The sequence below is a fragment of the Aspergillus neoniger genome, assembly GCF_003184625.1.
Source record: "Aspergillus neoniger CBS 115656 unplaced genomic scaffold BO87scaffold_12, whole genome shotgun sequence".
In the NCBI taxonomy this organism is placed as follows: domain Eukaryota; kingdom Fungi; phylum Ascomycota; class Eurotiomycetes; order Eurotiales; family Aspergillaceae; genus Aspergillus; species Aspergillus neoniger.
The window spans coordinates 68,865-83,010 of NW_020291140.1; the positions used below are offsets into that span (position 1 = coordinate 68,865).

Consider the following 14,146-nt stretch of genomic DNA (forward strand, 5'->3'; position numbering starts at 1 on the left):
GACTTCCGTCTGGCCCCACCCACCTGCCCGCCCAGTGCGCTCTTTTTGTGTAAACAACCGTATCGGTTACACCTGACACTGTTCGAACCGTACCTGACGGTATTCGCCAAACGGCCCCGCGCGCCTTAACAACTTCGGAGAGACTCTGGAAGGAGATAAGTCCGAGCCAACCTACCTTCTGAGAGATCCTCAGCTTCTTGATGGAACTTTCCTGGTTCACCATTTCATGATGACCCCCTTCAAGAATGCCCAGGAATCGGGCACACCTTCTCTCCTCGCAAGCGTCCGGCATACGGTCGAGGTGACTTTTCTTTCCAGCTACACCAATGTGCTATTAATCTTTGTATTCCTGGGAATACTCTCCGGCTCCCAAGAATGGAACCCCTCCGCCGTGTTTATCCTGAATTTTCTGGCCATCTTCCCGCTGGCCTCGTTGTTGTCCTTTGCGACCGAGGAATTGGCTAAAAGCGTCGGCCAGACGGTAGGAGGCCTGATCAATGCGTCTTTTGGCAATGCCATCGAAATGATCGTAAGACAATTCCCCCGTCCATCGCAAGTGGTACAGGCTAAATATAGTATTCAGGTTGGAATCACGGCTGTGAGCCAGGGTGAGATCCATATGGTGCAGTCATCGATGGTTGGCTCGATCCTGTCTGGCACGCTGCTGGTATGCGACGCATTACTCCTATGCTCCTACTAGAAGTTCTGACCGTCATCGCCTAGGTTCTGGGATGCTGCTTCTTTGCCAGCGGCTATGATAAGGAGACAGTCCACTTCAATGTCGATGTGACGGGGATCATGTCGTCCTTGATGATTGTATCCTCCTCCGCGCTCATCATCCCATCAACCTTGTATTCCACGTCTCTGTATGCCTCTCCCGGTGGAAACGAGTATATCCTCCACCTGTCACATATTACCGCTGCCTTGCTATTGCTCTTCTATTTTGTCTATCTATACTTCCAGCTCAGCAGCCACTCTCATCTCTTCACTAGCACCGAAGACGACGAAGAGGAGGAGGAGCGCCAGCTGGGACCCATGGCAGCTAGCATCATTCTTATTGCCGCTACGCTGGGAGTGACAGTCTGTTCTGACTACCTCGTAGAAGGGGTCGACGGCTTTGTTGAAGCCTACGGGGTAAGCCGGGCCTTCTTGGGCCTAATCGTCGTGCCGATTGTGGGCAACGCTGGCGAGTTTGCAACCACTGTGAAAGCAGCCAAGGAAGGAAAGGTGGATCTGGCCATTGGTGTTATTGTTGGCAGCACGCTTCAAATCGCACTTTTCGTCACGCCATTCTTGGTACTGTATGGATGGGCTTTGGGTCAACCGATGTCGTTGCGCTTCAACTCGTTCGAGACTGCCTGTTTCTCGCTGGCGGTGGTGGTGATGAATTGTCTGATTCGTGAGGGTCGGTCGAATTACTTTGCGGGTGTCTTGTTGTGTGGAACGTGAGCTTCCCTGTCCCTCTCTTTCCAAAGCAGCCCTTTTTTCTAATCTAAGTCTAGTTATCTGATCATTGCGATCGCTTTTTATGTCCACCCAGATATTGTCGTTCCTGGGGAGTAAGTACCCTGACATCAGGTATGGTATTCGGTAGCCCGTCTACACAGGGATATGACTTGTCAGGGGACGATCCATCAATATTTTGCTATAGAGTTTTTATACCAATACACCGTCTCAATTCGATCATTATGTTCGACACGTTGGATACTTCTAATGCCTAGACGACGGAATTCCGACGGGCAAAAGATGCTGCCGAGTAAATTAGGCAAAAATTACAGGTCGGCCAAGCGGGGAGGCCGAAGATTACCGGCGGGGGTTACGCGGCTGCCTTTTGGCCCGTATCATCAATACCGACCAATACGAGGGATTTGGGAGATGTCTCTGCTCCGCCCCAAACAAGAAAATCAAGCAGCATTACTAGTTTAGTTGGAGGGATCTCACTCTCTCCATCTCCTAACTCCTTGGTCTCCCCTGATTTCATCTCATTCATCCTCACTTTGCCCAGAGAAGGCGATTTAACTCCACATTCCTGACTATCTTGAATCTAGCACTTGCCTTTATCGCGTAATCTCTTCATTTCCCGCCGGTCGGACCCGTTCGCGATGACAGTAACGACCATCTGCTTGGTCTAATTCAAACGCCCAACACCTACGGTAGCATGAACTCCCTGTCACGGTCATGAAGGAGGCAGGTAAATCCATGATCACAAATCCCATGTCCACTAGTGACCCACCCCAGCCCCTAGCCAGCTATAACTATAGAGCCAATCGGTGACTAACATGATCGCAGAACCTGAGCGAGAAGCCTGTCATCGCCCATGGACCACTGGTTCGGGGCGAGCCCAGCGCATTCGAGTTTTCGGCTGAGCAGTTGAGCGGACTCATCGAATCACGAAGTCTGGATACATTCTACGCCTTTGGTGGCCTCCGCGGAATAGAAAGGGGCCTGCGAAGCGATCGAAATACCGGATTAAGCGTGGACGAGTCGAGCGTCAGGAACCATGAACCATCGGCCACAGCCTCGTCCGTCGCCAAACCTTCCAACCAGCCCCATCATCGCCATCTTCACCTCCACAATCACCATGGCACTGAACCATTCGCAGACCGACGCGCTGTCTTCGGCAACAACCGCCTCCCCATTCCCAAGTCACCCACGGTCCTGCAGTTGATATGGGCGGCATACAATGACCACGTCCTCTTCCTCCTGACAGGAGCGGCAATTATTTCGCTTGCCCTGGGCCTATATCAAACATTCGGAACTAAGCATTCGAACTCAAACCCGCCTGTCGAATGGGTAGAAGGGGTAGCCATCATCGTTGCCATCATAGTCATCGTGCTGGTAGGCGCAGGCAATGATTTCCAGAAAGAGCTGCAATTTCAAAAGTTGAACAAGAAGAAACAAGATCGCCTTGTGAGGGTAATCCGCTCCGGCCGGCCACAGGAGGTACCTATCAACGATCTGGTGGTCGGGGATGTCGTACACATGGAGCCAGGAGATGTCATACCGGCCGATGGAATCCTGATTCGCGGCCACCACATTCGATGCGATGAATCAGCTGCGACCGGTGAGTCAGACTTGCTGTTGAAGCAGTCCGGTGACGAGGTTGCAGATGCGATCGCCGATTGTCGTGATACTAAATACCTTGACCCGTTCGTGATCTCGGGGTCCAAGGTCGCAGAAGGCCTTGGCTCGTTCTTGGTAATAGCAACCGGCAACCATTCGACTTATGGCAAGATCCTCCTTAGTCTGGAAGAAGACCCTGGCTTCACACCACTGCAGTCGCGACTCAACGTATTAGCGAAATACATCGCCAAATTTGGCGGTATTGCCGGTCTGGTCTTGTTCGTCATCCTGTTCATCAAGTTCTTGGTTGGTCTGCGCCACTCGACGTCGTCCGCAACCGAAAAAGGCCAGGATTTCTTGGAAGTTTTCATCATTGCTCTGACAGTAGTTGTCATTGCTGTGCCTGAAGGACTTCCATTAACCGTGACGCTTTCACTTGCCTTTGCCACCACCAGGATGTTGAAGGACAACAACTTAGTGCGACAGTTGCGCGCCTGTGAGATCATGGGCAATGCTACCGACATTTGCTCGGACAAGACTGGGACCCTGACCCAAAACAAGATGACCGTGGTCGCAGGTCTCATTGGCACGGAAGAGTTCTCGGACCTGGAAACACAGACGGACGCCCCTTCGCGTGATGTTCCGACTACTGCTGTGTTGAAATCTCGCCTGCACAATTATGTGAAATCACTAATTGTTAATGCGGTTGCTTACAACACCACGGCGTTCGAGTCGATAGCGGATGGAAATGTCACCTTTGTTGGGTCCAAGACCGAGGCTGCTTTGCTGTATTTCGCCCGAGACAGCATGGGCTTGGGCCCATTGGAGCTGACACGATCTGGCTATGAAGTGGTGGAGCTCATACCTTTTGATGCTACGCGCAAGTGCATGATCACCGTGGTATACTTGGATGATGTTTGTGGGTATAAGCTGTATAGAGCGTATATAAAAGGAGCGCCCGAGGTATTGATGGGGTTCTGTAGCAGGACGCTGGTGGAACCGACAAAAGGCGATTCCGTTACCGCATTGACTGCAAGTACCAAGGAAGCTATACGCCAGAAGGTAGGAGCCTACTCAAAGTGGTCGCTAAGGGCAATCGCGTTATGCTACCGAGATTTCGAGGTGTGGCCCCCGAACCGAGCTGGAGAGATTCAGTCCGACACACTCGATCTCGAAGATATACTGAACAACCTGACTTTGATTGGAATTGCCGGTATCCGTGATCCTTTGCGGGAGGGGGCTCATGACGCCGTGGAGACTTGCCGTCGGGCGGGAGTGACGGTGCGTATGGTCACTGGAGATAATCTGTTAACAGCGCAATCTATCGCCGAGGAATGCGCGATTGTTACCAACAACGAAGACATTGTTATGGAAGGAGAGGAATTCAGGCGCCTGACAGAGGAGGAGCAACTAGAGATTGCACCCCGTCTTAAAGTTCTGGCGCGGTCTCAACCAGAGGATAAACGTACGCTTGTGCGACGGCTGAAACAAATCGGGGCAACAGTTGCTGTTACTGGAGATGGAACCAATGACGCTCCTGCACTCAAAGCAGCTGACGTTGGATTTTCCATGGGTATATCGGGAACAGAAATTGCGCGCGAGGCTTCAGCAATTGTGTTAATGGACGATAACTTTGGATCCATTGTGAAGGCGATCATGTGGGGTAGGGCAGTCAGCGATGCGGTTCAAAAGTTCTTGCAGGTAAGTCTTCCGATTGAAGATACTCTAATTCTCGGTGCGCTAGCTGACCGGCTGGTTTAGTTCCAAATTACTATCACCTTTACCTCTGTCGGACTGGCCTTCGTCACATCCGTGGCCAGCTCCAGCGAAACATCAGTGCTGACAGCAGTGCAACTGATGTGGGTAAATCTAATTCAAGATACCCTGGCAGCACTCGCACTCGCCACCGATCCGCCGTCCCCCAGAGTGTTGGACCGAACGCCCGACAAGAGAACAACTCCCTTGATAACAGTGCCAATGTGGAAGATGATAATCGGGCAGTCGATATACCAGCTCGCCGTGACATTAGTGCTCCACTTTGCCGGTAACAGCATATTCTCATACACCACCGCGCACGAACACTCTCAGCTACAAACAGCCGTATTTAACACATACGTTTGGATGCAAATATTCAATCTATACAAGTAAGATCCATTCCTCCACATGTACTAGTTGACGCAGTGCTAACAATTCGCAGCACCCGCGCCCTCGGCAACAACATCAACGTCTTCGAAGGCATCCACCGTAACTGGCTCTTCATCGGTGTCAACGTTATCATGATCGGCGGACAAATAATCATCATGTTCGTGGGCGGACGCGCATTCTCCATCACTCGTCTCACCGGCGTGCAATGGGCCTACTCTGTCGTTCTGGGTGTCTTGTCTCTTCTTGTCGGAGTAATAGTGCGTTTCATCCCGGATAGCCTCGTCGAGCGACTATTTGCGGGTGTAGGATTTATTATGGGTCCCTTGTGGCGGTTATTGAGGGTGAAAATTGAGTAAAGGGATAATTTTTGATCTTGGCAGAACTTGTATATATTGGGTTTTCCTTTTCTTTGTTGATAGTGTTGGGTGGGCTGGAAAGGAATGGATTATTCTTATCTTCTTTGGCGTCAATCTATGTAGACTTTCCTCGACTCGCTTAATGGTCCTTCTCCCTTAAGACTTCGATGCTGACAGATCTATGAGGGGGGAAGTACTGATGTTAGCTGGTCGCAGGAACTCATGCTCATCATGGACCTCGGATATGATGTGGATAATATTTGTCAACACAGAACATGCAACATATAATAGAATGGTTCTGGCTTAGAATCCCCCGCTTGTCAGGTGCCAAGGTAATGTTCGTTGTGTCAAGCTGAAAACTCCCTCTGCGCTTTCAGAACTTCCGCCAATAGATCCGGGTACCACCTCTGGCCCACGTCAGGATGACTTGTCAAAAGAGCCTTGAATATGCCATATCCAGGGTTCTCCTTATGGTACTGCGAGAAGAATGCCTCCGCATCTGACGTGACTTGCTGGTCCTTGACCAGATCAAGGATGTGGCCCGGGAGCTCTAATAGCATATCCTCGTGAGCCAGGTCCAATCTGAAAGTCTGAAAGACAGGAATAGAAAACCGTGGGCCTAGAAAGCGTCCGTTCGAATCTGTAAAGCACTCTGACCGCAAGTTCACTCTATGAGTGGTAGCTGTACACACCCCACTAGTCACATATTCCAGTGAGCGACCAACATTCATCACCAAAGTCTTCGGTACTGGAGGCACAGGAACCCAATCTCCAGCCTTGTTTTGAGCTTCAAGTCCCGCATGCGGTGTTGCTTGTAGGAGATAGGTGAGGAACCCGCCGTCTTTGTGCGATCCAACGCCTTGAAAGGTGTTGTTGTTATTCGTATCAGATGTCACCGGAGGGGAGGGATATTTCACAATAGACATCTTATTGCGCGGTGGGACATCGAAGAATTTGAAGAAGGCATTCGGATGCAAATCCAAGGCTTCAGCGACCAGAATCTTCATTGCATCTGCTAATGTGCTGACACTATCGAGATATTGTTCGAACGATTCGCGGAAACCAGGAACGGCCGTTTCATCTGGCCACTGAAAACACATTTGTCAATTTGCAGTATGTTATGTCGAAGACCGGATAAGAAAGTACCTGATTTGGTCCTTGAGCATTACGCCAAACTGGTTCATTTGGGCCCGGGGCTGGGAGGGGTGTTAGAAACTAATTAATATCAGTCAACGCCTCATCTCTATGAACAATGCTCAAGTAAGGCAATTTACATGAAATAACTCTCGATGGTCCATTTGCTGAGCAGTCTTTTCCGCACCTAGTCGCAAGTAACCTAGGAAATGCCTGCTATTGACCATATCGATCTCTAACTTTTTCTCCAGAGGTAGGTTGCATAACTGTATTGCCTTCTTCACAAACGCTTCCTTCACCTCTGCAGGGATCGGTGGGTTTTCGAAATAGAAAAATCCTACCATCACCAGGGCTTCTTTGAGCTGTTCTAAAAAGAGGGTCTTAGTGGCTGGTGACAGAGCGAGTGAGTAGTCGATTATCGGAATGGAGACGAAAGACGGTTTCCAGCCTTCATTAGCATGATGTGCCATTTGAACTAACTAATTCTGATGTGGATAATTCTGAATTAGTTCTCTGAATTTGGACACGGGCCCGTGGTATGAATAAATCTTCAGTACTTCTTTACTAACTACCCATTTCCGCCATTAGGTAGATTTCTACATAGTGTCATTTGTACACGTCACACCCTCTTTGGCAATCCCGCACGTAACAGTGCATGACACGTAGATATATTCAAACCTTCCTGACTAACCTGTGCTTCACATGCTGCAGCGCACTTAATCAGTGATAAGGAGCAATCAATTTAATACCGCATATAACGTAGTGAATCAAGTGGCATAAATCAATATGAAGAAGAAAAACCCATCTGAATTCGATAAAAGTTGTCTGCTGATTATATATCATGTTGCTTACCCCGCCGCCGCCACTCGAGTCCAGGGAGAAACTATTCTTAAAGTACTGGGAGATATGGAACAAACGAATAAGAAAGGTTAAATACAAGAACTTCATAGGTTGGAATAAATGTAATTATAACTTGGAAATAAATGAGGATATATATAGATATATATAGATATAACTATGCTAGTTTAAATAACTAAATCAAGACAGTCAGCAGAAATACATTATAAGATTGAAGATATGAGAGAGTGTGAGGTAACTGTCATTCTTGCGATATGACTATGGCGAGGGTTGTAGGAATATACGTCCTTACATGACCAGTGCTATTATTCTCTTGTTAGTACCTACCACGTGACTAAGGCAGGTTTAGTCTGTGTCTGAGCGAGGCGGAAAAAGAATACAATTCCAGCCCGACGGGTGGGTTTGTATTTGCCAATGTAGATTGATTCTCTATATCTATTCCCCCACCATAAACAATCACTGGCTCAAATGAATTATAAGATGTCTAACACGTGATTAATCTCGAAGACGTCTGATCAACAAATGTCTCCGCCCCGGGTTCTAGATTGGCAAACAACTTGTCAAATATCTCCTTGCCTCCTTCATCATGCACAAGTCCAATCCAAATAAATGAGGAGAGGATGTCCCGCATTTCCTCCCATGAGCGGACACTACAGCTTCCTAGATAATACAGCAACCAGTGCCTGAAATTCCGCCTGACGGCGGGTAAAAATACCACAAGACCACCGACAGTTAACAACCAGATCCAGAGTTGCGGAGGGACGTCGTTCCGCTTGGCTAAGCCATTTAAGCAGCGCTGGTAAGAGGCAGCCAGGTGGACGTACGGGGTCGGGTCGCTGCGGAACTGGAGGAAGATGTCAAATCCGTAGCTGAGTAAAGCTAGGCGGATCGCCTCGTCGAGGGACCCGGGCTCAAAGCTCATGTGTAACAGGGGGTACATGACGGAGGCCATTGTTTTCATAAAATCCGTCTCGGGAATCATGCCATTCGTCTTGGTGGTCAAGTTGACCTGGGCAGAGAATCCCTGCATAATATGCCACATCCGCGCCAGACCGGGGTCAAGTTCCTGGACGAACGACGGGACCGGGCGAGATTGCGGCGTAAAGCAAAGGTCGGATGGGACAAAGATGTCGAGATCGCGGTTCTCGAAAAAGGCGGGTTTTTCTCCACTGTGGATCGCTAGTCCCACATCGCATCTGATCACAGGTTAGACTCGGTTGCAACCATCGAGGTAGTCTAATACGAAAGGGGAATAAATAATCGGCAAAGACAGTAGGGCTAACAGTAGGGAGATGAAATGAAGGGAAGACCCACCGGATAAGATCAATGACTAGTTTGTTATTGGATGTAAATGCTCCTAGTCCTCCGCGCAGCCTGACCATCTTGCGTAAACCCTGGGTATGATGCAGTACGGCAGCATAATCACCCACAATATGCGCGTGCAGAATCAAGATAATGACGACCATTACGGTTGCATTGGACACGCGGATCTGCTCCTCCCCGAGCCGATTACGTAGCAGGCGGATGGCTTTCCCCAGATGAGGGGACTGGGTCGCTTCCCGCCCCTTGTAGATACCAAAGTATGATTGGGTGGTGATGACCATGGCGTTGAGGTAGGCTGCGTCTAGTGACAGCATGTCGAGAACCCATGATCGACTAGAGGCGTTGAACACTATGCATACGGCAAGCGGGTAGAACTCTGTCTTTGCCCGTTCAGTGACTATGAAGGTTTACATTTAGTGGGTCCGATTGAATCACCAGCAGGTGGAATCGGGGACGCGGCACCTACAGCGAAGGATAGTGGCTAGGGCTGCAGGGCTGGTGGTGTCATCAGCCAGCTGGACGAAGGACATGTCGTTGCCCACTCTGCGGGGAAGATCTGATGCCGCGCGGGTGGCTGATACTTGTGTAGATGGCAATAATGGTAAATCCACCCCATCGGCAGGAGGAGCCGAAGTCTCGTCTGTGCACGCGTCCGCCGGAGTCGATGGATCGGCCCCTGCTTGGCGATAGCGGGATTTGCCACGGTTCTTGCCAATCATAACATGGCTGCGAATGAGTTTGCGGGTACGAGGATCGACTTTCTTGGTGCCGGTGGAGACGATGAATGGCATGTCCGCCATGGCAACTATTGTGCGAAAGAGGTAAGAGAGGCATTCAGTGGGCTACAGCAAAAGCAAGAAAAACTTGGTACTGGAGACGGCGCACATACCAGACTGCTTGGAGGGCGACATGGCGGCGATCGAGCCCCAGTCTAGGAACAGAGGGCGTCCGGCGCACGTCCCAGACTGGTGGGATAGATCTCACGAGGATGGTCCAAGGACAGGTGCTTGGACGAGGCTAAACGAATGAGACGAGTGAGTATTCAGATTGTTGGCTAAAAAGGGCAAGCAATCCGGGGGGGGTCTCGGGAGTGTCAGGAAATATAAGAGACGGATTCCTCGGTGGTGAGAGAGCTGGACTTGCTGCAGGCTGCCCTTAGTACTTTTCCTTTCCTGGTTGGTTCGGATTGTTTCCGCTGTCACCTGCTGATACTGCTATCATTTAATTGGACGATATCCTACATGTGGGCCTGGGATTGTTGCCTGCTTTGGGTTTAGCCTGGCAAGCATGTGATGCAGCTTGGCAATGGACTGAATCGGTTCTATTCTATAAAAAGTCTGCTCCTGAATTCCTTGTAGAGGCTCTGGATCAGGAGTCCTGGAATGAATGGGCAAAAAGGTACAAGGTGAAAGGGGTAAGTATCTATGAGTTGGGAGCCTATGATCCAGCATCAAAAATAAGTGACGCCCAATATCTAGCTCTGAGGGCATTGTGGAAGTTTGGGCGAGCTAGTGAGTTCCAACCAGACAAATGGGGAATCCAGGGCGTTGAGGCTGCCACGGAGAAGCTGGGGAAGCTCAAGCATTGGAAAAGCTTCCTTGAGGCGATTTCACTAGAGACCAATTTAGATGAAATGCTTCCCATACAGGGTGACCTTGGCGCTTTTACGCTGATTTGATATTATGGCCAGCTCATTCGCTGGGCGCCGAGTGCGGCCGATATTAAAGAAAACGCCAATTTCACTCCATGGTCTGAGCGATTGCGGGAGAGAAAAACAGAGTCGAGCAGCAAAAGCTTCTCCGAACAAATTCAAACACATCCTTTTGCGACTCATCTGGCTGATTACCTGAAGATATATGAAGATCCGGAAGAGCAAAGGAAAGGAACACGTGAACTACCATCGAGCAGTGAGAGTCAAATCTACCAGTCTTCCGAAACTGCCTACATTGATCTAGACCCCGAAACCTGCAGTGATGACTCTAGGCTGGATCCAAGCTACGAGGAGCGGGAAGACTTTCCACAAATCTCTGATGAGATCATGGTGAATGCATACTTGCTGGGTCTGGCAAGTGTAGTAACCTTCCCCATCGAAGGCGTCGAAGCCCATTGGACCCCAGAACGGAAGGGGTACAAAGTCTGTGATGAGAAAGGCATCAAGCTGTATGAAGCACGGACGGATGGTCATATGTACCTAAATAGTAATGGAAAGACCAACGCCATTGCTGAAGACAAACCCGTGGTGCGAGCCGAATTACCCGGGTTCATGATGCAGGAAGTTGCTCAGATGGCGGCATGGATCCACGCCGAAAAGGATGTTATACAGGATGAAAACCTGGCGGAACAATGGTTAGTCACCCCTGCACCCAGTGTGTATGTTCAGAAGTCTCTTACGCCAAGTGAGAGAAAATGTGGAGGAAGCAGCTAAGCATCTGACACCATATGTTCCGTCGCTTGCTCTGGTCGATGAATCGACATGAGCTATATATAATCATTGCCGAGTATAATGGGGACTACGTCGACTATTTGACGAATCCACGACGCGAAGCGGAATGCGAAACTTTCATGACGATGAACCAGTTTGGCCCATGGGACATTAGAAACTCCACTCAGGTTGCTGAATTTGCTGCCATATTATTGGAAATAACTTTACAGTTCAGTAAGGGTCTGCCCCTTATCTGAAACCCAATCGGAGATTCTCATTCTCATTCTGCACTGCTTGGTTGTGCTAGTATCTCTGAGTCTCAAATATGCGGCTACTGTTCGAAAGGGGAACTCGATTGACCGCCATATTGCATGAACCAGCAGAGATGTATTATTCTACAGTACCTCCACTGCCCGCCGCTTATATATTGATGGCTGCGTACCTACATCCTTTTCTATCAATTGTATGATAGATACACAGCTCATTGTACTGTTACGAGAAAGCAAAATGCTTTCTTAAGAAACCTGCCTCAAAATATTATCCCAACGGGATGAGTGGAACCGAAAACTGCTGGCACCAGTGTGAACAATTACCATACATTGATGTCGAAGGTAAAATGGAACCCGAATATTATAAGTCTATTCCGAACCGTCAACGCTAATGAAAGATCTTAAGGAGCAGGTCATCCTTCGGAAGCGGAGCCGTGGTAGAGCATTAGCCAACAGGCCCTTCACTCATCGATCAAACCACCATTTCCAATCAAGCTGCAAATGACCTCCACTCAGCCGAAAATGTAAATCGGTCCAGATCCACGATGTGCGGGGTAAGATGTGGCCCGCTGCGGGTTCCGAGAAGTTTGAGGGAGTCACAGCGCGTATACCATCCCTGTCACTCTATAACCTTAAATGCTTGCCGCTCGCTCACTGTGCCTGGGCTCAGTCACATCCTCACCCCCTTGGTTACATTTACCCACATTCAGCACATCATGCACATCGTCTGGCGGGATTCGGCTGAACCAGCCGTCTACGAAGAGGCTCGTGTAGGCCGCGTATTCAATCACCGTCGTCCCCAACGCTTTCCCTTGGCAGTTGTCAAAGCTACCAGCACAAAGGATATCATCGCTGCAGTGAAGCTAGCCGCCGAAAAGAACTGTCGCGTTGCTATACGATCGGGAGGACATTCATGGGCAGCATGGAGTGTCCGCGATGAATCCATCCTCATTGATCTGGGGAACTACAAGCACTTGGAAGTGGATGCAGAGAACCGCATTGCGATAGCCACTCCCAGTACGACAGGAAAGGAGCTCAATGGAGTTCTGATCAAGGATTATGGTTTGATGTTCCCGGGCGGACACTGTCCCGACGTGGGCCTGGGTGGCTTTCTGCTACAAGGCGGAATGGGATGGAATTGTCGTGTCAGTTAATGCGCTCCCACTATGGCATCTCGACTGGCTAACAAGTGTTGTTCGACAGAATTGGGGCTGGGCCTGTGAACGAGTTCAGGCAGTGGATGTAGTGACAGCCACAGGCGAGCTGCTTCACTGCAACGCCACCCAAAACCGCGATCTCTACTGGGCAGCCAGGGGAGCCGGTCCTGGCTTCCCAGGTGTGGTGACGCAGTATCATCTGGAACTAATTCCATATCCTAAGGATGGTTTCCGCTCGTCTGGCTATGTCTATCCCATTCGACAGTACCGACAAGTCTCTGACTGGCTGCTCTCCATCACCCCTAGTTTTGACGAGGACACTGAAATCGCCGCTGTGGCCGCGTACCCAGAGGGGATTGACGAGCACTGCTTCTTTGTCCTATTTGTCGCCATGAAGTCAACCCCTGAAGAGGCCGAGAAGGCTTTACGCCCAGCGCAGATCACCCGGCCAACGGGAGCGATCCAGGAGTGGTTCTGTCAGGTGGATAGCCTGGAGAATCAATATACTAACCAAGCCAACGCTAACCCGGAGCGACACCGGTACTGCGCCGAAAACGCCTACATTCGAAATGATGCGGATGTCCCCGCCGTGCTCGAGGAGGCGTTTACGACACTGCCCCACAAGAAAGCGTTTGCCCTCTGGTACGCCATGTATCCTTGCAGCCGTCGGAAACTCCCCGATATGGCATTGAGCGTGCAGTCGGACCATTACTTTGCACTTTACACTGTGTGGGAGGAGGAGAAGGACGATGCGAGATGTCAAGCGTGGGTGGCTGATGTGATGAAGAGAGTCCAGCGACATGGAGTCGGGTCTTATCTGGGGGATGCGGACTTTCAGGTGCGACAGACAAGGTACTGGGCGGATGATAATGCACGACGGTTGATGGACATCCGTCGCAAATGGGATCCTCAGGGGCGCATCTGTGGGTATTTGGACAAGGATGATCGGTCTGGAACAAGAGGGCTGGACAATGCCAAGGAAACGAAGTTGTGATTGTTTTATTATGTGTTACGTGGCTGTTTGCTTCCCGGATAAATATTTTCGAGGCTTTATCGTTAGTCTGTAACAATTAGTCTCAGATTGGTGCTTGAGGAATCGGTCATGTTGTACATAACTTGGAGAGTGCTAGACGTAGATGTACTATATTAGCAATAGACCACTCACTGTGGAATAAAGTAGTCCAAAACAACTATGCTACAGCAGATCGGGCTGTGGAGACATGTAGCCCTGGCTTGGTGGATTATCCGATGCCACCTATATGACAGCTCACAGAAGACCCAGAAGAACTACTAGGAGTCCTGTTGGTATTATTTCGAAAGTGTGATACTTAAACAGCTAAGCAGCTAGAATATCCTTTTCTTCTTTCTACGGTGTCCAGTCTCCGATGTAATATTTTAGGCGCGGACCACTACAACGCA

General features: G+C 49.8%; 5 protein-coding genes across 5 annotated transcripts; 3 read left to right on the top strand and 2 right to left on the bottom strand.

The window, feature by feature from the left end:
• Positions 1-171: 171 nt before the first annotated feature.
• BO87DRAFT_415012 (plasma membrane calcium-transporting ATPase) lies at positions 172-5,737 on the top strand. The gene is made up of 7 exons (XM_025626662.1): positions 172-529; positions 584-667; positions 724-1,445; positions 1,541-1,559; positions 2,290-4,764; positions 4,825-5,207; positions 5,261-5,737. The coding sequence occupies exons 1-7, from the start codon at positions 227-229 to the stop codon at positions 5,562-5,564; spliced, it is 4,290 nt and encodes a 1,429-aa protein (XP_025480782.1). The 5' UTR covers positions 172-226; the 3' UTR covers positions 5,565-5,737.
• An 18-nt stretch (positions 5,738-5,755) lies between these two features.
• Positions 5,756-7,168, bottom strand: BO87DRAFT_433910 (isopenicillin N synthase family dioxygenase; the record flags this gene model as incomplete). The annotated part of the gene is made up of 3 exons (XM_025627684.1): positions 5,756-6,652; positions 6,711-6,779; positions 6,839-7,168. The coding sequence occupies 3 exons, from the start codon at positions 7,166-7,168 to the stop codon at positions 5,912-5,914; spliced, it is 1,140 nt and encodes a 379-aa protein (XP_025480783.1). The 3' UTR covers positions 5,756-5,911.
• Positions 7,169-7,971: 803 nt separating this feature from the next.
• BO87DRAFT_375507 (uncharacterized protein) lies at positions 7,972-9,967 on the bottom strand. The gene is made up of 4 exons (XM_025623060.1): positions 9,769-9,967; positions 9,346-9,684; positions 8,871-9,276; positions 7,972-8,752 (listed from the first exon to the last, which is right to left on the bottom strand). Exons 1-4 carry the CDS (start codon positions 9,788-9,790, stop codon positions 8,041-8,043), a joined length of 1,479 nt encoding a protein of 492 aa, XP_025480784.1. The 5' UTR covers positions 9,791-9,967; the 3' UTR covers positions 7,972-8,040.
• A 298-nt stretch (positions 9,968-10,265) lies between these two features.
• On the top strand, positions 10,266-11,676 carry BO87DRAFT_385583 (uncharacterized protein; the record flags this gene model as incomplete). The annotated part of the gene is made up of 4 exons (XM_025624730.1): positions 10,266-10,293; positions 10,358-10,390; positions 10,742-11,225; positions 11,532-11,676. 4 exons carry the CDS (start codon positions 10,266-10,268, stop codon positions 11,674-11,676), a joined length of 690 nt encoding a protein of 229 aa, XP_025480785.1.
• A 610-nt stretch (positions 11,677-12,286) lies between these two features.
• Positions 12,287-13,721, top strand: BO87DRAFT_306088 (FAD-binding oxidoreductase; the record flags this gene model as incomplete). The annotated part of the gene is made up of 2 exons (XM_025619351.1): positions 12,287-12,715; positions 12,774-13,721. 2 exons carry the CDS (start codon positions 12,287-12,289, stop codon positions 13,719-13,721), a joined length of 1,377 nt encoding a protein of 458 aa, XP_025480786.1.
• Between the last annotated feature and the right edge of the window lie 425 nt (positions 13,722-14,146).

Excerpts from the sequence above, each read along its gene's own strand:
- BO87DRAFT_415012 (XM_025626662.1), top strand. The coding sequence starts at position 227 with ATGATGACCCCCTTCAAGAATGCCCAGGAATCGGGCACACCTTCTCTC. Across the intron at positions 668-723 it reads TCCTGTCTGGCACGCTGCTG|GTTCTGGGATGCTGCTTCTT; the intron begins GTATGCGACGCA and ends GTCATCGCCTAG. Across the intron at positions 5,208-5,260 it reads CAAATATTCAATCTATACAA|CACCCGCGCCCTCGGCAACA; the intron begins GTAAGATCCATT and ends AACAATTCGCAG.
- BO87DRAFT_375507 (XM_025623060.1), bottom strand. The coding sequence starts at position 9,790 with ATGTCGCCCTCCAAGCAGTCTG. Across the intron at positions 9,685-9,768 it reads GTCGCCCTCCAAGCAGTCTG|TTGCCATGGCGGACATGCCA; the intron begins GTATGTGCGCCG and ends TTCGCACAATAG. Across the intron at positions 8,753-8,870 it reads CTAGTCATTGATCTTATCCG|ATGCGATGTGGGACTAGCGA; the intron begins GTGGGTCTTCCC and ends ACCTGTGATCAG.